At 36.7% G+C, this 24,713-nt stretch overlaps 1 protein-coding gene across 4 annotated transcripts in view; it reads right to left on the bottom strand.

Annotated features, from left to right (window-relative positions):
• LOC136033624 (guanylate kinase-like) overlaps positions 1–24,713 on the bottom strand; it is a 43,771-nt gene that overhangs the window by 17,630 nt on the left and 1,428 nt on the right. For 2 of the 4 annotated variants that reach the window (XM_065714422.1, XM_065714421.1), the window contains exons 3-5: positions 16,509–16,670; positions 2,886–3,153; positions 876–1,099 (exon numbers count right to left, since the gene is read on the bottom strand). In XM_065714422.1, coding sequence (XP_065570494.1) covers positions 876–1,099; positions 2,886–3,153; positions 16,509–16,670 — 654 coding nt within the window. Of the gene's footprint in view, positions 1–875; positions 1,100–2,885; positions 3,154–14,895; positions 15,152–16,508; positions 16,671–24,713 lie in introns of all 4 variants that reach the window. The other 2 variants (XM_065714424.1, XM_065714423.1) reach the window with 2 other exon arrangements.

Genomic DNA, 24,713 nt, shown 5'->3' on the forward strand with positions numbered 1-24,713 from the left:
GTGCACTAGAACTTCCAATTTCCAATTGAATGAGCCCCCTCCAAAGTTTATACGACCACCGCTCCCATATGAAGTGCCTATGGGAAAAAATTAATAAAATATTGGAGCTTTATGGCCTTTAATGTAGGCAACGCTTTAGCGCTGCCTCTGATCATCGTCTTATTTCGTCCAGTATTTCCATTGATCTTAGAAAGCCCAAATTCGATCTTAATTTCTTTAATTTACTTTTTACTAATAAATGGCATAAACAATCTCTATTAACAAACAGTAAAGTTATAATTCGTCACCCATCTAGCATGCTATAATATCCGCCAAAATTCAGATTTAGTGTTTCTTTACTTTGAATGAACCAAGAATCCAGTTCGAAGTCATTTAGACATTTTTATTGTCGGAACCATGAATCCCTAATATTTGGTAGCTATGCTAGTAGGATGGGCAATGAATTGTTAGGCTACCATGCGATGAATTGTTAGACATTGTTCACAAATTTCAACATTAACATTCTCCCTATCCTTTTATCACTTACCCAAGGGCGTATCCAGGACTTTTTTTTTCGGGCGGGGAGGATACAAATTTTTTCAATGCACCAAATTTTTTTATATACATTTTGTTACGTTTTTTCGACTTGGACAGCAATTTCGGGGGGGGGGGGTTTAAAACCGGGCAACCCTTCCTGGATACAGCCCTTCCTGCACTTACCACTAACCAAACGAACATAGTGGGTAAATGTTTAATGTTATATCTATCATTATTGAAAGACAAGAGTCCCAACAAAGCACCTAAAATGATAGGGATAGAGTGAGGCTGGCTGAGATTAAGAATGTTCTAGAGGGAACTTTGGCAAGTTACCAAAAAAGTAATTCCAGAATAATTACCAAAAGCAAGCTCTTCTTCAGCAGCAGCCAATCTTTTCTTCAACGACTCCATAGTCTCTGTGCCACGAGAGAGTAAACGATTTTTCAGCTCTTCCATAGACGGAGGTTTAATAAAGATCAGATGTGGATTCAAATCTGTTTTCTTTATTTGAATAACTCCTTGTCTTTCAATGTCTAAAACACAAATCTTGCCCAGCTTTTGAACTTTCTCTACTGCCATTTTACTGCAAAATAAACATAAATATTTATTCATTAATAAAACCAATCAATACAAGAATAAAATCGAGGATGGCTATCAGAAAATTGCATCCAATCAAGAGGACGAAATGAACAGGCACTTTCTCGTCTTTGCTCAAGCCTTTGCGGGCCCTGTGAAGCATAATTAAGGTGTTTTTATGCTTACTGTCAAAGACGCATCTTAGACTTCCTTCCTTTTAAGCTCAGGCTTGACCTTATTCCTACTCCCCCCCAACACACACTAAGAAAAGCCCACATGACTTGAAAAAGATGAGGAAAAATTAAAACCAAACGTTATGTATCTTAGGTAGATGCGGTCGATAGTTACATTAAACTATTGATTATTGATAATTATGACTAGCTGAAACACCTTTTCAAGGGTAGAGTGAACAATCGAGGAATCAATCGACCTTAGTCCTTAATACAAAGATTAAATGACTGGAGAGCCAAAGTGGGCCAATAGCCCCCCAAAACTTTTCTAGCCCCCACCACCACGACAACTCAGTTGAGAGTTGGGCAGGTAATACCTTGATCGAACCAGAATTGTTAATGGATTTTCAGGATGTACAAGTGGAGATGAGCTCGCGACCTCTCCCCCTCCGAAAACAGGTACTGTAGATAGTTTAGTGTAGCCGCGCCAAGCTTTATATTAAATATCTCATTTCAAATATTCACCTTGTTTGAAATTTGTTTTTTTTTTAATTAGAAGTATAAAAGGCGAAAGTTCGTTACAAGGTGTACTAAATATACAACAGATTAAAATTAAAATACTAAAGAAGTAACTTTTTAAAAACATGCTTTTATCTCCAAATGCACTACAAACTACACCGACATTTTTTTTAAGATTATTCCAATAAAACAGATGCAACTTAATAAGACATGATAGACGGTTTGATTAGAATGTACGTTACTCAAAAATCGGTTGATATACCTTTATTTGTTTGTAGATTCGTTCAAAATTAGTGAAAACAAAAAACAAAGATGAGTAATTTGATTTGTATAATTTATCTCTGGAAGCAGAACAAAGCAATCTTTCTTTCGTAAAAATTTGCAGTGATCCTTTGGATTACTTTTAACTACTACCTAAGCTACACTTGACCATGTACACTAGCTGAGGGGATAGTGATGACAGCCTTGCGGGGGTGCCCCTGAAATTACTGGGCACAACAAAGGGCCTACCATTGCTAGTATAAGTTACTGACCAGGAACTGGCCGTTCTGCCCGGTGTCTGGAATTGAGGCAGGGTATCTTGTGGAATACGCTGCCAAAATTGGATGGACTGACGCCAGTAATGGCTACCAAAATCAAGCCCAAGGAGTCAACACTCCATTTGAAGCACAGATCATTTAGGAGCACTCCAAAACAGAAAAACAAACGAGAGGCTCTACGTGAGTAGAAGAAAAGCTTGTACTATTATTGCCACTGAGAATCAATGCCACTTGCCGCTGATGGCTGGTGGGTAACCCTACCCTCTCTTGAGGGAAGTATATTGCCCTCCAAAGGGGGTAGGTTTCTCAGGATAGACAAAAACATTGGTTGACACCTTGCCACTACCTAGGAAGGCTCCTCTATAAAGATAAGGCCAGTCCTACATCAGTATACTACGCCCACATTAGAATCAATATTCCTTTGGCTACAGGTGTTATATTATTATAATTTCCTTTTTCGGGGCGGAGGCAATGCAACTTTAATGGTCTGAGACTCGACCTCGACTCAGTTCTGCTAGTCGGCCTGTATGTACCAACTACATTAAACTGAATCGAAGAGTATTACCTTGTTCCATACATATTTCCTGAGAAAACAGCATACTCGATAAATTCACCATTGCTTATACTTCGTTCCATCTCTGATTTGGTGGTAAAATAGTAGTCTTTTCCGTCAACTTCGCCTGTTCTTGGGGCTCGTGTCGTATGCGACACAGAAAATCCCAGTACATCGCCAAATTCGGCCATCATCTGTTTGATCAAAGTTGACTTCCCAGCTCCAGAAGGGCCACAAAAGACTAATGGACGAGGCATTGAATTGGTCTCCATATGTATGACTAAAAACAAATTTCAGTAAATAAATAAGTTGCAAATAAGAATACCAATAATAAATCAAAGAACACCTCATCCCCCACATGCATACAATCAAGTGAGAAGGATGAGGTACAGTATTTCTAAAGAGCATTCAAATTACCCAGTCCTAAGTTGATTCTTAATTAAAGAACGCTAAAATATACTTATTTTTTACACACTCCCAGAAAGTTCCATTTTCCTTCAAATCTTTTCTTGTGACATCCTCTCAACCCGACCGTGGACGACCTGCTTTCCGTTTAGCCCTAGGCGGTTTACCGAAAAGGATCATATTTGGCAATCCATCATCCTTCATCAACAGAACGTGCCCTAGCCATCTCAGACTTTATCTCATTACAGCCTTAAAAGGAGGGACTGAACCATAAGTTTCATACAGCCTACTGTTTGAAATACGGTCAGTCAACCGGGTACCCGGATCAATCCGTAGGCAATTTCTATGGAAAATATCTAGCAAATCTTCATCTACTTTTCGGAGTGCCCATGCTTCAGAGCCATAGATGACAACTGTCACCTCTGTAGCTTCAAATATTTAAATCTTTCGTTTGCACTAATGTATTTGTCTGGTATAGGGGAGACCGGGGCGCCTTCGGTCACGGGGTGCCTCCGGTCACCCCCAATAACTCATTTTGAGTTTACGTATTTTTATGCTAGATGGCACTGGGGAGGTTGTTTATCCAAGGCGGATGTCCGAAGAAAATTTCCCTCAGTTAGCTTCAGCCAGTTTAGCTGGAGAGAGTTTCGTACCATTTTTTTTTGCGAAAAGTAAGTTTCTCTACTTCTGTTTGAACCTAGCCTTCCCCTTCTGTTTGGCATGGATTTCGTTGATTAAATTTGTATACACATAGAAATGATAGGACTAGAAGATAGTGGTATTTCTAAGGAGAAATCTTTCTCTGTTTTCGGGTCAGAAAATAAGTTTGACAAAATGGCGGCTGGGGCACCTTCGGTCAGTCCACGACGGGGCACCTTCGGTCGCTGACCGGAGGCACCCCAACCTGATGAATAACGTAACCTTACCAGTTTTAAGTTAAAGATAGGTCTCTCTACAATTCAATTGTGGTTAACATTGATGCTCCCAGCATAGAACTAAAGTAAGGTGTACCAAAAGAGTTTGTTACTTTCAGAACGAGAGAAGGGCAGTGATGCCCTTTTGAACATAGAAGTTTCAATCAAATTTTTTCAAAGTTTCAAAATTTCAATAGGTTTCCTAAAAGCTCCTTTTCCACTCAAAGCCACCTGATCAAAATTTTGAGATAGTCATTTAAGCATAGTTGAAAGTTCATATAACTATGCTTCTGAAAATGTCAAACCAAAAAACAAACCCAACCTCCACCGCGCAGTCGTTGGAGAAAGGACAGTAAGTTAAGCAATTAGCCCATTATTTATGTATAGTACTTTTATCAGGAAAGGGGAGCAGGTTTCGCCCATGGTGTCCAAAAATGCCAAGGGCATTCAAGTGAAGCTTTTAGGGAATGTTGAGGGAAGTGTTGAATTAAATCAAAACAAATACATTTTGTATATTTTCTCATTTTTAACTTTAATAAATCCAAAATTATTAAGACCTTCAAAGACGAATATCAGTAATTTTTATTAAACTGTCAATACCCATTCATTAGTCTGTTTTCAGTAATTTTGGCTATGATTGTGTTTTTTTCAATGACTGGAGAAGTAACGATTGTTTTCAGTAGATCGCAAATTATGTTCTGGTCTTTAGAAGGCACGGCGGGGGGAGGGGTGTGTGCCTTACTCCTCTTAGTTTTTGCGGGTTTTGAGTTTGACTTGAACAGTTTTACACCGGAAAAATTATTTGACTTTATTAATGTTCATCTTCGGTTTAATGTAGTTCTTTACTTTTCCTGGGAAAACTTCTTTTTATGAAATTTTTTTTTAATCAATTAAACTAATGAATAATATTTTCTATATTAACTTAATACCAGTGTTTAATAGTTTCACTATTAAACATACGCAAACTTTTACTGTAGGTCATTTTTACACTGCCAAATTCGGTAAGTCTTAATTTCAAAGTTTCTTCCAGATCATTGGTTATGGTTCGGAACAGAGTTCCAAAACGCCCGAAGGGTGTGTCAGATGAGGCTATGAACATTGCTGTTTCCAAAGTTTTGATGGACAAAGCTTCAATTCGTAGTACTGCAACAGCTTTCGGAATACCGAAATCAACCCTTATCGACAACGTTCGCCGAGCAAAAGAACTACGCGAGCAAGAGCAAGGGGGCATACCAGTGCCTATTCAAGCTGGGGTCTCTAATTCTGGAACCTCTAGTGGTGGCACATTCAATAGTGCTTTTCTTCCGACAAGAAAAGAGAGACTGTCAACTGCAAAAGTTTTCACGGCCAATGAAGAGGGCCAGCTTGCTGTTTATTTGAAACATTGTTCGAAAGTCCATTATGGTATGACCCTGATGCAAACACGAAAGTTTGCATATGATTATGCAAAAAGACTAGATAAGAAAGTTCCTCACAACTGGGAAGAAGCACAGATGGCTGGGCCAGACTGGATGAAGGGCTTTATGATAAGGCAAGGTGATTTGTCTCTCAGAAAGCCAGAGAACACTAGCTTAGCTCGCAGCTCGAGCTTCAATCGTGCTAATGTTGACAGATTCCTTGACAACTTGGAGGCTGTCCTGCACAAATACAAATTCACAGGAGAAAGCATTTGGAACTGTGACGAAACGGGGGTCACAACTGTACTTGACAGCCCCAAGGTGATAGCACAAACCGGTACCAAGCAGGTTGGTCAGGTTACCACAGCTGAAAGGGGTGAACTTGTTACTGTTTGTTGCTTTGTCAATGCTATTGGTGGAACCGTGCCACCAGTCTTCGTATTCCCCAGAGCAAAGTTCAAGGATCATATGATGTTTGAGGCCCCTGCAGGAAGTCTCGGCCTAGCCCAAACAACTGGTTGGATGACTGCAACATTGTTTTACGAGGCGATACAGCATTTCAAGAAACAAGTTCGATGTTCCAAGGACAGCCCGGTCCTCTTATTGCTCGATAACCATGAGAGCCACATCGGTCTTGACGTTATCATGTACGCCCGTGCAAATGGCATTGTTTTACTATCCTTCCCACCCCACTGCAGTCATCGTCTTCAGCCTCTAGATATTACTATCTATGGACCACTGAAGTCTGCTTTGAAAAGAGCATTTCATGATTGTATATGACTTCAAATCCGTTTCAGAGGATCCAGATCACCTATATTGCCGAGCTTGTAGGAAATGCTTATCCAAATGCACTGACCATGAACAACATCATTTCTGGGTTTTCGAAGCCTGGCATTTGGCCCTTCAACCGCAATGCTTTTTCTGATGAGGATTTTTATGCTGCGTCTGTCAGCGACCGTCCTAAGGCAGAGCCGTGCCCATCAGCAACAGAGAGAAACCCACCAGTATCGGATCTACTAGATCCTTGCCCGTCACCGTCAACTGCACCGGCAACACCAGCTGCAGAGATTCGTTACTCTAATGCTTTGACCCCCGAAGATGTCCGACCGTATCCAAAGGCATTGCTAAGGAAACAGAGCAATAGGGGCGGAAGGAAAAAGGGTGCATCGAGAGTTTTGACAGACACACCAGAGAAAGATAAAATTGAAGCTGCTATGATGGCTAAGAAAGCAAAGCAAGATGAGAAAGATGCAAAAGCAAAAGCAAGATTGCTGAAAAAAAATATGAAGAAACCAACAAGTCAAACGAAAAGCAAGGGTCAGAAGAGGAAGCAGCAAACGTCTTTGTGCGATCAGTCGACTGATGAAGAATCTGTTGTTTCAGTTCATCTGGATGATGACACGGATGATAGTCTACATATCGGTGATGACGAGCTAACTGAGCCACTTGCACTGGGGACCCTTAGTATTGGCGACTATGTGTTGGTGGAGTTCGAAGGCAAGAACAGTTCACTGCACTACGTTGGATTCGTCAAAGAAAAAGATAACAGTGAAGTTTTTGTAAGTTTCCTTCGCAGAAAGGACAGTGATTCTAGCAAGTTTTTTTTCCCACAAGTAGTGGATGAAAGCTATGTCAATTTGGCGGATGTTAAGGTGAAATTGCCCATTCCTAGCAGAAGTGGGGGTACGGCACGTGTCGCAGAGATGATTGAGTTCAGCGACGTCGATTTTTCACTTTTTCCAAGTCTCCGCTGAAAAGTGAAGTCGCTGAACTCAACCATCTCTGCCTCTGTATCAAAAGTGATGTCGAAAATTTCCTTCCGACAGTAATAAATGATGTGATTTTGTTACTTTGGCTTATTTTTACAAACAATAAACGAAGACATAAGTAAGCTTTGTATATTTAGCCATCTAAAGACAGGATAACGGAGTAATTCGTATAATTGCAAGGCTGACCGAAGGTGCCCCAAGCCCGACCGAAGGTGCCCCGGGTTGGGGGCACCTCCGGTCAAAATGGGGCTTCAGCGGGATCACTTTTTTCTTACAATCCGGTTGAGTTCTAAGAAAACTACAAAATAGATTTGGTAGATCAAACGTTGCTCTTCCCTGCGTTCAGCAAGATTTTTCAAAATAACGAACGTAAAATTCTTGGTGGCTGGTAATCGAAAAAGTGACCGAAGGCGCCCCGGTCTCCCCTACCATCCAAGGACAAAACCTTTGCTGACACTCTTCTCTCAACAGAATCTAACGCTACATTACTAAATAATCTTTATAACTGAGGACCAAAGGTGTTTGATAAGTCAGGCACTTCTCATTTGTTAGTCTAAGAATGAAAATTTGGTCGACACATCCTCCACCTTTTCTGAAACCACACTGTTCTTCTCTTAAAACTTTGCCTATAGAATCTTTCAGTCTAAAAACTATCATATTACTAAGTAATTTGCTACCTACAGCTACCAGACTAATGCCTCGATAATTACGACACTCACTCTTGTCACCTTTCTTATACAGTGGTTTAATTCAGGTTTTCCTAAAATCATTAGTTACTTCCCCTTTTTCAAAAATCATATCTCTCAATAACGTATTTCTGACCTCCGACCCGCCATATTTAAGAAACTCATTTACCCCACTATCAGCACCTGGAGCCTTATTAATTTATAATTCTTTTAATACTGTCACTAATTCTTCTTCATAAAACAAATCTTCCTTTACATCTAAGATATCGCAAACGTTTTCCATTTTCCTCTATATCTTTTCCTGCAACTCCATCTTGGTTTAGCACACTCGAAATGTTCTGCCCCCCTCTCTATAACCCTTTCCGTATCAATAATTGTGGCCCGGTTCCTACCTTTAAGAAGAACAAGTCCGGATTGACTACCCCCTCTCAATTTATTAATATGCCAGTACAATATTTTACTATTATGCCGTCTAGCTGCATCTTCAGATCCTCGGGGATTTTATCCATGGCCTCCACTTCACATCTTCGTAATTCGCATTTTAAAGCTTTCTCAACTTTCTTTACAATACTTTTGTTTTCATATGATCTATCACTCGAAAAATTCTTATATAAGCCCCTTCTCTCAAAAATTGTTTTCCTAAAGTTATCCAACCATCTTCCACTTTGTCAAATTTTAAGCTCTCCAGTTTAGTATTCAATTGTTCCTAGAAATTTTCTCTTAAATTCTCATCCTGAAGTCTACCAACATTATAACTTCCCAGGAGGTAGTTACCCTTCCGAAATCTCAGCTTTAAATTTACCCTAGATACAACCAGCTGGTGATCTTTATTTTTAACATCAATAATAGCACTCCTATATACCTTAACGAACAAATAAACATTCGAACGGGGATAAATCCATTTATTTAGACAGCGAAAACAGGTTTAAAAGTCTAAATATTTCGATCACATGTACAACGATCGTCATCAGTCGAAATATATCAGAAACATCAGTGATTATTATGTGACCTAATAATCCAAGTATAACTGGACCATTATACATTATACAAAGGAAGAAAATATAGCGATTCTTTTTTGTCTTCTCGCATTACAATACATTCATTTGTGGTTTAGCTATTATTTTCCAACATAAAAAAGATTGCATCATCCCAAACAAATAAATGTTGAAACGGGGATAAGTCCATTTATTTTGATCAGATACACTGCGATCATCATCAGCAGAAATACTAAAGCATTAAAATAAAAATTAGCATATTTATACAGCACAAAATAAAACAAGAACAAAATTTTGTTCTGTATGTTACTTTATATTAGTTTTAATTTTAATATTTATATGTTTTATGTTTCAATATTTTGTATTAGTTTTACATTTTTTTTCCTAAGACTACACTGCCTTTCTATGACGAACAAATAAATTTGAAATGGGGATAAGCTTATTTTTTAGACAGTGAAAAAAGACAAAAAAGTCCATTTATTTCGATCCCATGTACAGCGATAATCATCAGCAGAAATACAAGCATTAAAATTAAAACTAATATAAACTAATATACAGAACAAAATTTGTTCTTGTTTTATTTTGTACTGTATAAATATGTTTGTTTTAATTTTAGTGCTTTAATATTTTTGCTGATGATCATTGCTGTACATGTGACCGAAATAAATGGACTTTGGTATCTGTTTTCACTGTGTAACAAAATGGGCTTATCCCCATTTCAAATTTTATTTGTTCGTCATAGAAAGGCAGTGTGGTCTTAGGAAAAAATATCTAATCTAAGGTATTACGTCAGAAATACATCATTCCATTTTCTTGTACGGTGCTTCTGGTAGGCGGAATCAGTTTGGATCAAACAATGGTAACTGAACTTAGAATCATTCTTGGCTTCTGCGTGACTCGTGGAATACGACTGACCCGACTAGGCAAAGCTGATGGAAATGACTATTATGTTACTACAGTTGGAAGAAAGGTCCAAATCTATGGGAAGTGATCTTGAACGTCAATGTTTTAATGAATATAGCTGCATTGAGCCAAAATCTTTAAGATCAGGCAATTTTTCTAGGGGAAGGAGGTCCAATGTTTGGAAAAAGGAAATCTATTTAGGTTATGATGTTTTTTAATTATTGTGTTTTTTAACTTAGCTTTTAGTTTTGAGAAACATATTAGTTTATATGGTCAAAATATATCTGATATCCTTAGCAATGTAAGATCATTTTTGAGGAACTTAATAGAAATTGGTCCATAATAGAAACTGGAACACCTTTGCCTGGGGCAGAAAATATAGGTGGAGGAGGAAGAAGGTCCCTCTTTTGTACACTCAAAGGGGTCCACCGGTGTGTGCACACGTCTCGAGAGTTACAGACCTTCTCCCAGTAATGGGTTAAGTTGCATAGTGATGCAGACCACCATAGTGGGAGGATCCTCTATAGGAGGACAATTGCAACTTGCGATCGTGCGATCAACTCTATCTCCACTTGGGAAGTGGCGCCCCTGGAGGAAATTATAGCCTAATAAAGACACAGCGTTCGTACAGGATTTTGATTAATGAACATTTCTTCTGAGTTCGGTCTGTTTTGGTGGGCTGTTTCGGGCTGAAAAACCTCTTCCTAGCTAATTTATCTACTATGGGTTGCCTCTCCGTAGTAGCATAATATTTGTAGACACGAATATATAATAAGCTCGAGACTGTCTGTACAAGATTTTGACTCTTGTTGTTCAGCATCACCAAGTGCTGAAAACTACGTTGTGACCAACATGGGCCCGTGATTGCACAAAGCCTCTATTTTACTGGAGATACCAGAGACTTCTTGCTGTCCTGTTCTAAACCGGCTTAAGCACTTCGGTTTAGACCTGGTAGGATGTGCTGGTACTCATCCTGCACTAGTATCCGGTACTAGACTTATTGGGAGACTTATTATCTAATATTTCGGTATTTCGGCTAAGCTGATTATCTCTGGGTGGACACGGAAAACCGGTTTTATTACAGATCAAGAACAAAGCGTGATCGCTATGACGCGTAAGTACCAACTTTATTAATATAAAATTTTGAAATGTAATCAGATTGAAAAATCAGCTGTGTTTTCAAATTCAGCGTTCAAAAGCTGCATTAGAAAACCTTTCTGAGACATTTAAAAGATAAGTAACAAAAAAAATATTAAAACAGCAAATTCTAGTACATAATGAAGATTATTTAAACAAAATATAATTTTTCAATGTAACGAATCTCAAATAATAGGTCAAAACCGGTACTACTCTCATTTTTACTAAACCTAAAAAATTCAGTTTGATGTTAATGAATTATATGGTAGCGCAAAGTATTTAAAATAATCATTTAAAAAAAAAAAAATATTGTACTAAAACAAATCATGAAAAGTCCCGTAGGCTTGGGATTCGCTGAAGGGGTTCATTTGCGACAACTTGTGTCTTAGCTAGGAGTAGAGATTGGGTTTTGAGTTGAGGGGGGAGTACAAAAATGAGCCAACCAAATCGTCTAATGTGCCGACCTATGCTGACATACAAGCAGAATTAAACTAAACCAGTCCGACTAACTGACCATGTTTCAAACAGCAGGCTGTACGAAAAGAATATTCCAATCCCACTTTCTAGGGGTATAGTGAAAGAAAGGCTGAGATGGCTAGGGCATGTTATACGAATGAAGGGTGACAGATTGCCAAAGATTTTCCTTTTCAGTAAAACATCTAGGGCTAAACAGAAAGCAGGTCGGCCACAGTCGGGGTGGGTTGATGTCATAAAGAAAAATTTCAAGGAAACAGGAACTTCCTGGGAGGGTGTATAATAGGTTGAAATGGAGACGGAGAGTGCGGAGCTACGTTGGCCTCAGGCGACTTGGTACTACGGTGAGTTGTTCGTAGTAGTAGTATAAAAATCAAATCTTTTATGTATGCGTTGTTATCAAAAATCCTTGTTTTACAGTCTTGGTTACTATTAGCACAAGTTGCTCCTTACCTACAGTTCGTTACCACGAACCGTTTGGTTTATCATCAGTTATTATCTATCCTACTCAATGGACTAGTGACGTTGGTGTAATCACTAAAAATTTTCTTTTTATTTATCTTTGTTCGTATTTACTGCAAAAACACAAGTTCAAACAATAGCTTGAACTGGCCCTACCCCTCCCGTAGATTTTCTAAATACCTTTTGTGAATGTTTTCAGTGAAAATGTTTTTTTGGGGGTATTTTATTGAAAAAACGACAACTTCGCCTAATGTATTTTGAAAAACACATATCCCCCCCCCCCGATATATTTGTGAATTGACCCCAATGGGTTCGAATTGTAATTGCAAAAAAAGCTGTTTATTACGATGGAATACGTTACGATTTTGCAAAGCTGTGTGATGTGCGTTGAGTTATTGAACCCGTAACATCATTACCGTCTCTTAATTTTAAAAGAAGGTACGAAAAAAATTAAGTTATCCAAGCTCGTGATAAGACAATTTTTGGAATATGTATCATATCTCATTGAATGATGTCACCAGCAATTAAATAAATGATCTGTCAAAAAAAAACACAATCTCATAAAACAGCTTAAAAATACCACGGCAAAATTCGAAGTGAATACTATTAGTATATAGTCACAACTACAAGGTGCCTTAATTACTGAGGCTTCTTCTGAAAATTTCGTTTATAAATGAAGCCAATGAAGAGGTAACCATGGCTACAAATGTAATCCCAAACAAAATAAATACTTTTTCGATATAAAATTAATTAGTAACAAGAGTCCCAAGAGGTCGGCAAAGTCAAAGATCAGTCAGCTAGAATTGATTTCTCTCATCTGAATTATTGGCCAAAACAAACGAATATAAATCTAAATCTATAAAACGAATATAAATCTATAAATATAAATCAATAATATAAATCTTAAAACGAATATAAATCTATAAATCTATGGTCATTTCTTTACAGCGATTCATTTATTTATTTATGATCCACAAATGAAAAAAAGTATAAAGACGATAAAAGTAAAAAAGTATAATCCACACAAAAGTATAAGTAAGAACGAAAACAAAGAAATAAAAGCAAAAAAAAGATACAATGACGGTGAAGGGACAATTTATATTTGAAATGATATGAAGTATACTGAAAGTGGTGATTAAAGGATGGGTAAAACAAATTCGTGACAAAGACAGAACTGAATATTTTGACTCTACCTCTAAGAGTATCCCTGGGTAGCACAACAAGAGAACAACAAAAGAAAAAGAACCAAATCAGTCAAGGTGAAAACGACAAAAAGAAAGTACTTAAACATCAAGGAACTTCAGCTTTAGGCAGACAAAATAGGTAGAGTTAAAATTAAAAAGGAAATATCAAAAGAAACAATTAGACGAAAAAATTTAACGTAACTATTCAAAATTAATTTTTACATTAAAAAAAAACAGAACTAAGGAAATCAGTGGTAAGTATAGCTTTAAGAACCAAAAAACTACCACTATTATTAAGTTATAAAAAAATAAACTTAAATAGTATTCAAATTTAAACCTTGAATTCAATCTAGTCAACAATCCTACTTCCCACTACTAACAACAACAAAAATAATTGTCATGACCGGAGACAACATAAGCTGAGATAAATGTGATGGCAGAAATATTCACGGATTTTCCAACAAGTAGAAAACCGTATCAACATAATATCACTAGTAGTTTCTATTTCTATCCATTGGGTGCCTCTTTGTAACCTTAGAACTCTTGCCACCAGAAAAGGGCATTCGAGTTTCTAATTTCAGATGAAATGAATCCCCTCCCATTTTTTTGCAACCACGCCTTCCATGCAAAGTGGCCAGGAAAGAAAAATAATGCATGAAAAGCAGTCGGCTCTTTACTAAGTTTGAAAAATGAACAAGGAGGAATATTCGCATCACTAACATTATTAGACATTTATAGATATTAGGAAAATTAATATTTGCATTGCATTTTAAGCACTAGAAAAATATTTTCTGACTTTAGTTCCTTTTATTAATAACGCGAACATATAGATTTGAGCCCCTCATTCATGTCAGTCACCTCTGTTATGCAGACGATACGTTTATACTATCAGTTGATCTCCAAGTTCTCCAAAATACATTTTGCTCTTCTGCATCTTCATCTTCTTCATCATTTCTGCATCTTCTTCCCTGAATCATTTGAATTTACCGTTTGGATTAAATATTAAAATACTAAATATTAAATATTAATTTAAATATTAAATTCTAAATATTAAATATTTAAAAAAAAAATTGAAGATTAAATACTAAAACACTTGTTATCTCAGCATTGAAAGAAAAATTTAGAAAATCGTACTATGCTTGCTCGAATTAAAGGCCACTTTCACAAAATAACCCCAGGGCAGACTTTACAACGCTTTTTTCGCCCTATAAACGCTTTTTTCGCCTTTACAACGCTTTTTTCGCCTCTAAAATGCTTGCTCGAATTAAAGGCCACTTTCACAAAATAACCCCAGGGCAGACTTTACAACGCTTTTTTCGCCCGCGTGGTCTTTTTCTTGGTCCCTTTGTGGAGTTTTTTCACAATATCTGAGTGTAAGATAATTAGATCTCTATTCTTCCGTTTTTGTAAATATCTTCTGCAGTTACTAAGCAACAAGAAAATACTGTCGACTTTTTACTTAACTGTATAGCTGAATTGTGTTGCTTAAGTAGCTGAGATGTTATTTGTTTTTTGTGAGTTTTTTATTGTTTTTTTTTAATTTTTCTGTATATTTGTACTCCTCAAGCGCATTTCATGTTTGTAAAAATGTTAAAATAAATTATGATTATTATAGACTGGGTCATAATAAAATGATCATAATGTAAGCAATTGTGTATATTTGGACTTTCTTTCCTTGGATATGAACAGAAGTTACCTATATTTTTTGTTTGCTTTCGTTCTCTGTTTTGGAATAAAGACGATAATCGACATCATCCCACGAAGTCCCCTCACTCAGCATGGGCGATAGGATACTGCTTTTGCAAACGTAATGGGTAATGGCTAAATCTTTCAAATTTCCAGGATCAGATATTTAGCTGAACTTTGAAAGAGCTAACTGGAGCTATTCATAAAGGGCAGTAGATAGGATCAGCGTTGCCAACGCTTTGAGGCAAAGTATGCCAGATTTCCAACTAAAATTTTAAAATTGTGTTACAAAAGATTAATTTGCACAATCTGAATAGTAGGTTACAAATTCACCGCTATCATGGCTTTGCAACGCCCAGTAGCATTTGTGTTTAATTGGATCTCACTGGGAAAGAATACTACGGCAAGGACAGAAAAAATAAACCCAAGGCAATAGCGACATCACAGAATAGTTTTTTGTTTTGTTTCTTAGCTTAAAATCTAGCGTACGTTCCTTGCAATCATTCTAGAAATTTGTATTTATATCAAAACAAGTTCAAAACTTAATTAAGACATATGATAAGAAATTAATTCAAAAATAGATTGAAATTATTTTAAATCAATAAGCCAGGGGTACCAATAGGGAGGGAAGTTATTCGCTCCCTAAGATTTGGAAAATATATATTTTGGTTTAAAAATCCTTTGTTTGGAATTTTTATTAAAAAACTAAAAAAAAGTAGATCCTATATTTTAGGAAATAACTTTCTTTGCTTTTTCCATAAAAAATAAAAAATCCTTGCCCCAAAATTTACGTGAACAGGCGCCTTTAAATTATGCAAAGGTAAAACAAAATTACTTTAAAAAAATTAGCCTTGACTAACAATATGTCGAATACTATATATATATATATATATATATATATATATATATATATATATATATATATATATATATGATAAATTTCGAAGTTCTAACTGACCTGTTCCATAGCAAGGTGATTATTTAAGCAGAACTGCTATCTGAATACAAATTCCATCAATCCAGTTTCGGAACTTTTAAGAATAATAGTGATGTATTTCTTATTCTCTGGTACATCCCCTTTCTTGGGCAAATACCCTTGGAAGAAGCAACAAGAGGAAAATTTTTAGCAAACTAGGAACCGACCATATCTCCGAGTCCAAAAGGAACAATTGAAACCTGGCTGTAACAGAAAATTTTGATTGTACCAAAAACTTCCTTAACATACAGTGTGATTGTACCTCGTTGGCAACGCTGGTGGGACACTTCCTATGAGTAAATATGGAAAATTGCCTTGCAAATCAGACTTTCAGGATTCCACAACTGTTGATAAATAGCCAATAAATTTGGTAGTTCCCCAAATATACTCAAAGAGAGAGTAATTGCTATTCCACCATTTGTCAGGAGTACAAGAATGATAGCTTGGCATTTTTCTTTATTACTTTTTATGCTGTGTAATAAGTTGTAAATACACAACATATCACAAACCAGAAACGCTTTTAGAAAGATGTGACCATTCACCAGAGATAACTAAGACGAATCTATCTTTGCAAGACCTTTTCTACTATAAATGATTCTTCAAGCAATACTTCAAAGCAACTTGATTAAAAAACTAACTAGACATACTTTGAGGGTGGTTTCCTCTCCTCCTTCCTCCCCGTCGCGGGAGGAATTTTAGAAATAGCTTAGAAAAACTCATGTTTAGCTGAGGAACAAATTCTGGAAATTCTAAAGATGAGACAGCTGAAAATCTGGCAAAAAAATTGGAGAACTTGATCTCCATAATTACTGAAATACAAGAAAAAAGTTAGTAAAGCAAGAATACCAGTGCACAAACTAGGTAGAACCCCTTCCCCTCAAAAACTAATTTAAGTATTTTTGAGTTTTTTTTACACTTGGCAGGAGATTCAATTATTTGGATATTTTACCCTATCCCAACTTTAAATTTTACTCTTTCTCTTTTATAATATAGGATGTTTGCTGGGGCGCCAATTCACTAAAATGTGGGTGGTGGGAATGTTCTTTCTTTAATCTAGGGGGAGGAGTGAATTCAACAGTTTTTGGATGCGTTCAGTGAAAATACTAAAGATAGGTATTTTTCCAAATCTAGCATGGCAAACAAAATCTTGGGGCAAATGCCTCTCCAAAATTGACACATATGGATGATCGGTTATCAAATTTGCGTAGTGAATTACACAATCAAATCAAAACTTCTGGTCAAAGCGCTGTAATTTAGAATCCCTGGAATCTAATTCATTCGTGATTACCCTCAGGGTGGAAGGGCCCATCCCTAGCATTGGTCTGAAAGAAATCCCCCCCCCCCGGAAAATTGCCCTTTCCCTCAGTAATTAAACGGTTTGCAATTGCGCAAAGTTATAGAAAGCTACATGTCAGAGTATTGTTCTAACCACAATACAAAGCAGAATGTGAAGCATTGCAATAAAATAAAAATTAGAAAAAAGGAAAAGTATAAGCGCAACCACTTATACTATATATATATATATATATATATATATATATATATATATATATATATATATATATATATATATATATGAGCGAAAAATGGCAAAAATTTGACCAAGTTCTGAGCCAGTTACAGGGAAATAAATACCAGCAGGATCAATTTCAAGTGAAATCCAACCATCCTCCCAAACACTGTTTTTAATTACATTTAATTTGCTGGCAATTTATTTCGCTAGCATAAAGTCTATTAAAGTGCCAAGGATGATCGTCACCCAATATGCTCATAATTACATTAACTAGGTAAGTAATAAGTGAATCACAACGGTACTTTTTGACCTCAGTTCTCTAGTTTATGCTCTTTCCCATAGATGCATCTGCTCTTTAATAAACTATTTAAATTTGAACTATAGCTCAAAGTTTATGTTTATGTCAAAGTTTACGTCAAACTTAAATTTCTGCAAAAAAATGTAGGGTGGGAATTGTCAGCCTAACTTGGGCTAGGATGCTGTTGGATGCTTTTCATACCCAACAACATACTCTATCAGAAATTCACGTTGCTGCCTGTATTGTTTTATTTCTTACCAAATAAAACTACCCAGATACCTACTGATTGCCCAAAAACGACGACCAAATATATCATATGTATGTAATTGGGCATCAATCAACACTGAGATGTATTGGGATAGTCTTTTTAAAATCCTTTCCAGGAATAAGGTATCCTTTGTCCTGCAAGACAAGCACTCACCTCTGCCTGCTGAAGAAAAATATATCCTCTAGATATTTATTCTGAAGAGATATGCCATGCTTTACAGTATGTAGAACCTTCTGCTATTTCTTTGAAGTGTTGCCTTCTAGGCACTCTTCCTAAGTAGCAGGAAAATCAAAGTCTTCCAATTGCATGCTTCAGCAAAGTTTTCCGACATCTTTGGATTGAATACAACTGACCATGTCCTGGTCCTGTTAATTCCATCCACAGGGCAACAAGAAGAAATATACTAAGGAGCTTCAAAATCACCAAAAGCAAATCATAGAACAGACAACATAAAAATCAAAGATAATCCTTGTTTGCTTTGGCTTTTGCTGTGTCCAAGGATCCCCAAAATTTCGCTTTTTACTGCTAATATTCTTTTATATGATTGGTATTCTTTCTATGAGGCCATTTTATCTCCTCCAGACCACAACTTCAACAAAAATATGTTAAAGAGCTTGACCTGTTTTAGCAGGTATTACCTGACTCAAATTATATAGTATCTGTAACATCTGTTACTAATACTTTTATGTGCCTTAAACCAAAGCAGTCACAGCCCACAGATGGAATTCAGGCTCTAATTATCAAATATTGTGGTCCAGCCCTTTTAGGACATCTCTAATTTTTTAGAACATCATACAAGAGCTGTGAAGTGTGGATGAAGAAAGCGATCTTCAAATTATTGTTGGCAATCAGTGTAAATTTCATTTAAACCATAAGGAGAACTGTGTCTCAAGCAAACTCTATCTTTGGACTCTGGAAAAACTGCCAGTAGATCTCTCTAAGTTTTGTGAAGTTATACAGGCCAGTACTTGATTTTGGAATGTGCATAGTGTCACCAGGATATAAGGGTGATGGACCTCTGGAAGGGGGTGCAAAGAAAAGTTACTAAGGCGGTAACAAATATGAGAGAAAAGCCCTTTGATGAATGTTTGACAGAGCTGAAACAATCGACACTGGTTTACTGATAACAAAGAGCTGATATACCATTGGCATAAGCTTACTTCACAAGACCCTCCCCTGCTTCATATGTCAACTTCCCAGGATATTGACATTAACAGGAGGGGACATTCAAAGAAGCTGTTCAAGCCATCAGTCAAAACTCAACACAGACAACAGTTTTTCTCCTGCTGTGTAGTCAACCACTGGAATAGTCTCCAGGATACAACAGTCTCAGAACCCAATGATGAAGTTACTAGATGCCAAACAGAATAGTGTTCCCTGGTAGTACTAGCAGGATAGATCCAATGTTTGATCAACCACATCCTCAAGTGTGGAGCAATTCATAAATCCAGAAGGATCTTAATTTGCTCCAAAGTGTGACTTAAGGTAATTAAGGAAATTAATACTGCAGATGGTTTTTACACAAGTTTTGATTCTGCAAACACGTGGAGATCTTTCACTGTAGGAAATGCTTCTCCTATTTTGAAAAAAAGGGGTTAACCTTCAGTCAATGCACATCTTTCAGACCCATAACTGCATCAACCAGTTTATGCAAGATTTCTGAACTACCATTCATAAAAGAGCTTGAAAAAAAATTGCTACATGCCTTCTGACCTATTTGGTTTTCAGTATGGCATTGGATATGTGGATGCCCTTTTAGTTGTTTCCAGTGCTCTGTTTGATGTTGATTTTACTGGTAGTTCAAACACCTTGGTGAATCATGATGTTCGCTAAGCCTTTGACTCCCTGATCCATCCCCTCATGATTTTAAGGGCTGCTAAAAGAGGAGAAAATCTGGCTATCACCAGATCTTGAAGGGATATGTATGCTAAGCCATAATTCACACTTAAAACCCAATTAAGAACGATAAAACAGCAAGACCACTGGAACTGTACAAGTTAAGAAAGGAGCAAGGCAAGGTGACATTGCCTCACCTTTATATTTCAATGATTATGTCCTCATAGCCAAAATCAGTGTCAGATGTCATGAATTCTTTCTGGCCTTAATTCATCATTATTCACTTATGCTGATGACATTTTTAATTTCAGCCTAATTTTAGGTAAAATTTAAAAATATACTAAAAACTGAGATCAAAATAATTAAATTTTGATTTTAAATTCAGTGCTAAAAAATTTGACTTAGTCCTTTTTAAATGGAAAGGCACCCTTCCTGATGAAATTGTACTTGGCAATTCAAAGACCTGCCTGTGTGATCAAATTGTTTATCTTGGCATTCCAATTGGAAATAAGATTTCTAAAACTTGTCATCTCCTAAAAGGACACATCAAATACAGCATACTAGCTCCTTACACTTCCATAGTCTCTAGTAAACTTGATTCAACTGGTGTTATCTATCAACCCTATACAATATCCTAATCACCTTATTTCATCTGAGAGCTTTAAGGTCTTCCAGACCTGTAGTCCCATTGAGTTGATAACTGCCAGTCAAACCTCCACTGCTTCTTCTCCTACTCTTTGTCAAGTTGGTTTTTGAAGGACTGGATGGAGGGAGCACTGACAGTTGAATCTGTCAGTTGATCTCAATAATTTATGACTCTTCTTGAGAAGAATGTTAGGCAAGTTTTCGATTGGGAGCTTGACTTCTGGTCAAGCTTGGTAGCTTCTTGGAGTGTCTTCTTGTGTTGTGCTGGTTGGTACTGAGATTGCCACCAAAGATTGCTGACTTTTTGTTCTGCAGCTTGTAAGTAAGTATCACATTGCTGCGCAAGCGTCTGTAAACCAAAGTGGGTAGTTTGAGGTACCTGAGGCAGTCCTCATATGAGGTTGATGCTAGACTTTGTATGCATTTTGCTGCTCGTCTCTGTATGTTTTCGATGAGCCTCACATCTTGCCAATAAGAAGGACCAGCAAGACACATGTCAAAATCGAGACAGGGTCTGATGAGAGCCTTATATAGTTTTATAAATATAGATGCCTGTCTGCTGTCGATAGTTCATTTAAGCAGTCCAAGACTGGAACTTGCACAGGAAACAACATGCTGGATCACAGCCAACATGGCTGTGAAATTTAAGTTTATCATCAATAATGACACCGAGATCTCTTTCTTCTGCTCTGTTCTCTAGTTGCTCTCTTACTTTGGTGGTGGGGTTGTAGATTGTGTAGTTTGTCATTGGGTTATTGGGTTCACATCCTCTACATTACACCCTTCTGGATGATTCTTATGCATGCTGATAAATCTGCAAAAATTTCTTTTGTTTCACAGACTTTTTCCTAGGATATCCAATTTGGATTTGCAATTTAAAGCTCATTAATAGCTCACTTGGTGATGTATTTACTTACAGGAAAATAAATCTTCAGTACCAAAGATAATTGTAATAAATAAGGACATTGTGCAAGAATTCTAAACAGTTACATACCAAATTGTTAAAAAAAAGCCAGATTTATCAAATTGAAGTAAACTGAATACAGAATGTCTTATTATTCCTGAATTATAGAGCTCATTATTTATCCACATTCTGGCTGTCTTTCTAAATTCAGTCTTTGTTACCATTTCAGAATTTTGAAAACCCCCTAAGAAAGCCACTGCCTTAAGTTCTTAGAGGCAGATATAATGCCACCACAGAGTGCTAAACACCAGAGAGAAAGTCCAAAGAAAAACGTGAATAAATGCGTGTTATGTAACCTGGACCTTGATGAATATTCTAGTGCATTAAATAGTGATAGCTGTAACAAATGGATGTGTTGCAGTTGCCTAAGTACAAGCAATGATGAGTATAATCTGTTAAACAAGATGGAAGATAAAAGTGGTTTCAAGTGGACTTGTCCTCTGTGCAAGGTACCCACACCAGTACTTCCAGCACCTATCCAGCCAGCAGTGACCATTCAGGAAATTACAAAGGTGATTTCCCAAGCCATGTTCAGCTTGCAAGCAAGCCTGGCAAATATAATCATGCAATCTGAAAGTGTGCTTAGAGCAGAACTTAGTGCTATAAGAGACAAGCTAAACAGTGTAGAGGCAGCCCTATCATCTGAGTACAGTGCTGCTGAAACTAATCAAATTGTACCAGAAGAGTCAAGAGCTTTGAATATGAATCTCCAGCAGTTGCTTAAGACAAATGTGCATCAAGTTACTGGTGCTGAAAAAGATTGCAAAGCACAAAAGAACAACATTGTTGCTTATGGTATTGAAATCCCAAATGATAATGCCAGTGCTTTCTGAAAATTCCTTTCAAGCAAGTAGCCTACAGGGTCATATGCAGCCCTATTAGTAATGTCTAACACATAAATGTGCAGAGTGGAACAAGCAAATCACCAAGCCCTCCTTGCCACTTTTATTTACAGTGTCTTCTTTCCAACTCAAGAAATAGATCCTTAAAAAATCATTTGCTAGAAAAGAGGATATCCAGTTTTACAATGACCACTCAAAACAAGACCATGAAAAATATAAACAGCTTGTTGAATCACCAAACCTTCCCCACCAGTTTTATTTATAGTGTCTTCTTTCTAAATCAAGAAATAGATCCTAAAAAAATGCTAGAAAAAGGATATACAGTTTTACAATGACCACTCATAACAGGACCCTGAAAAATTGTTAAAGTAACAATCAAGAATGTTGAAAACAATTGGCCACCATTAGGACAGACCCCAATAGAGGTGTAGAGCACCAAACTTTGGATTATAGTGTTGCATATCTTGAAAAACTGTCAACTGTATCTAGTGTCTTGGCAACTGTATAATACTTGACAAGGGGTCTGAGTCTTACATCCAGCTGCACACTAACTGTGATGAAAGAGACTTGGGTGTTATAGTTGATGATCAGCTTAAATTCCATGAACACTGGCTATCAGCAGTATCAAGAGCACATTCTAGTCTAGGTTTGCTCAAACAGACAACCACCAGTTGCTTTCAGTTTTTTGTCTTCCTGGGGCTTTTGTCAGTCCTGTTCTGGATTTTGGGACTTGCATCCCCTCCCCCTTCTATAGGAATGATAAGAGCCTAGTTGAAAGTGTCCAAAGGCATACCACAAAATGCACAAATGGTCTGCAAAATATGTCATACAATAAGAGGCTGGAACACTTACATACCAGCCCTTGTCTTCAGATGCCAGCATGGTGATATGATGCTGACCTAAAGATATAAAAGTAAACCAAACAATACTCTCTTCACAAAACATGCAAGTCAGCACCAAATGAGAAGCCATTTGCAAAAATTTTGTAAACATACTGTGAAGATATACAATTTTGCTGAACATGTCATTAATGAATAGAACAGCCTTCAACACAAAACAGTGACTGCACTCAAAACTGCATTGTTCAGGTCCAGATTTGACAAAGAATGGGGCAACAAGCTATGGAAATACAAGTGGGACTGTGTGTCCTATTCAGCTACTCAATTATTGCTGACAAGTTTTTCATGAGAGTGGGTTTCAAAGAGATTGATGTTGCTTGTCATTCTCAACCATTTTGCACACACTATCAAAAATTGCTGATGTGTAGTTGTACCAACTCTAAACCACTAAAGAATGGTTTTTATAGGTCATACCTACCAGGTGGTCACTGTTACTGAGTGGGCTTAAATTGTATTTCTCTAGCAAATCTCTCTTATGATGTGTCACTGGGGCTTACAAAGTGACATTACATTATATTGCCATCATTGACATGGAGCAAAACAGATCTAGTATAGACCTTGATATTGCTCTAAAATGCAAATTAAGGTAATAGACTTTATACAACAGACTCTACAATAGCTATTGCTAAACTTGTAGCAAAACACAACATAAAGATCTGAACTAATGCCCAGAAGCAACTTCTTTTACACTAATTATATTTATACTGTCATAGGCTACTTCTTCTTCTTCACTTTTGTTACAAGTGCCTATGTTCTTCCTCATTTTTGTCACATAAAGTATATTGCTCTTTTGTTTTTTCATGATGCTCCATCATTTTTGCTATACAAAGAAGGGATCCCAATAAACCAGCATAAGCTCTCTTGATTTGTTAGCAATAACAACTGTAATGAATTTGTAACTAAATCTGTAGTTTTAGCTAAGCAATGAATTATACAAGTAGTTGCCTAGACTCTGATTTATGACCAAGAACATATTTAGACATGGGTTTCTAGCTAGACATACATTAATGCCACTTTATGGATTCTCAATTTTGTCATCATCAATTCAATTTACAGGTAAACTGGTTTTAACAAGAACAATGCTAACATAGCTAGGTTTAAAATTCAATTTGTGCTGGAACAAATGTCATATTTGGATTCAGGATGAAATTCTAATTTTAGAGGTAAGTTTGTTTCTTAGCTATCTGAGTACTCTATTAACCATGATATTTACCAATTGGCTAATTAAAGGCTCAAAAATAATTTGCCCTAGGATATAAGGTAAATATTTCACAGTTAATATAATTAACTTACCAATAAAGTGAACATACCACTTGATGCTTTTTTTTATGTTCTTGACAAACATAATAATCACTTTTATTGGAAATTTAAACTTAAGCACTTTTTGAGCTCTTACACATGACAAATTTTCAATTAAAGTATCAGTTATTTTCAACAAAATAATGTTTTCTTGGTACTGTTTTCTCATTTGCTGTTTCTAACAAAACAATACTACATTTTCTCAGTGCCAAAATTAGTTATAGTGTTAGGTTGGGTCAAAAAGTGTTTAAATCTGAACTTGCAATAGAAGTAATTATTATATTTGTA

Source organism: Artemia franciscana, chromosome 12 (genome assembly GCF_032884065.1).
Source record: "Artemia franciscana chromosome 12, ASM3288406v1, whole genome shotgun sequence".
NCBI classification, from domain to species: Eukaryota; Metazoa; Arthropoda; class Branchiopoda; order Anostraca; family Artemiidae; genus Artemia; species Artemia franciscana.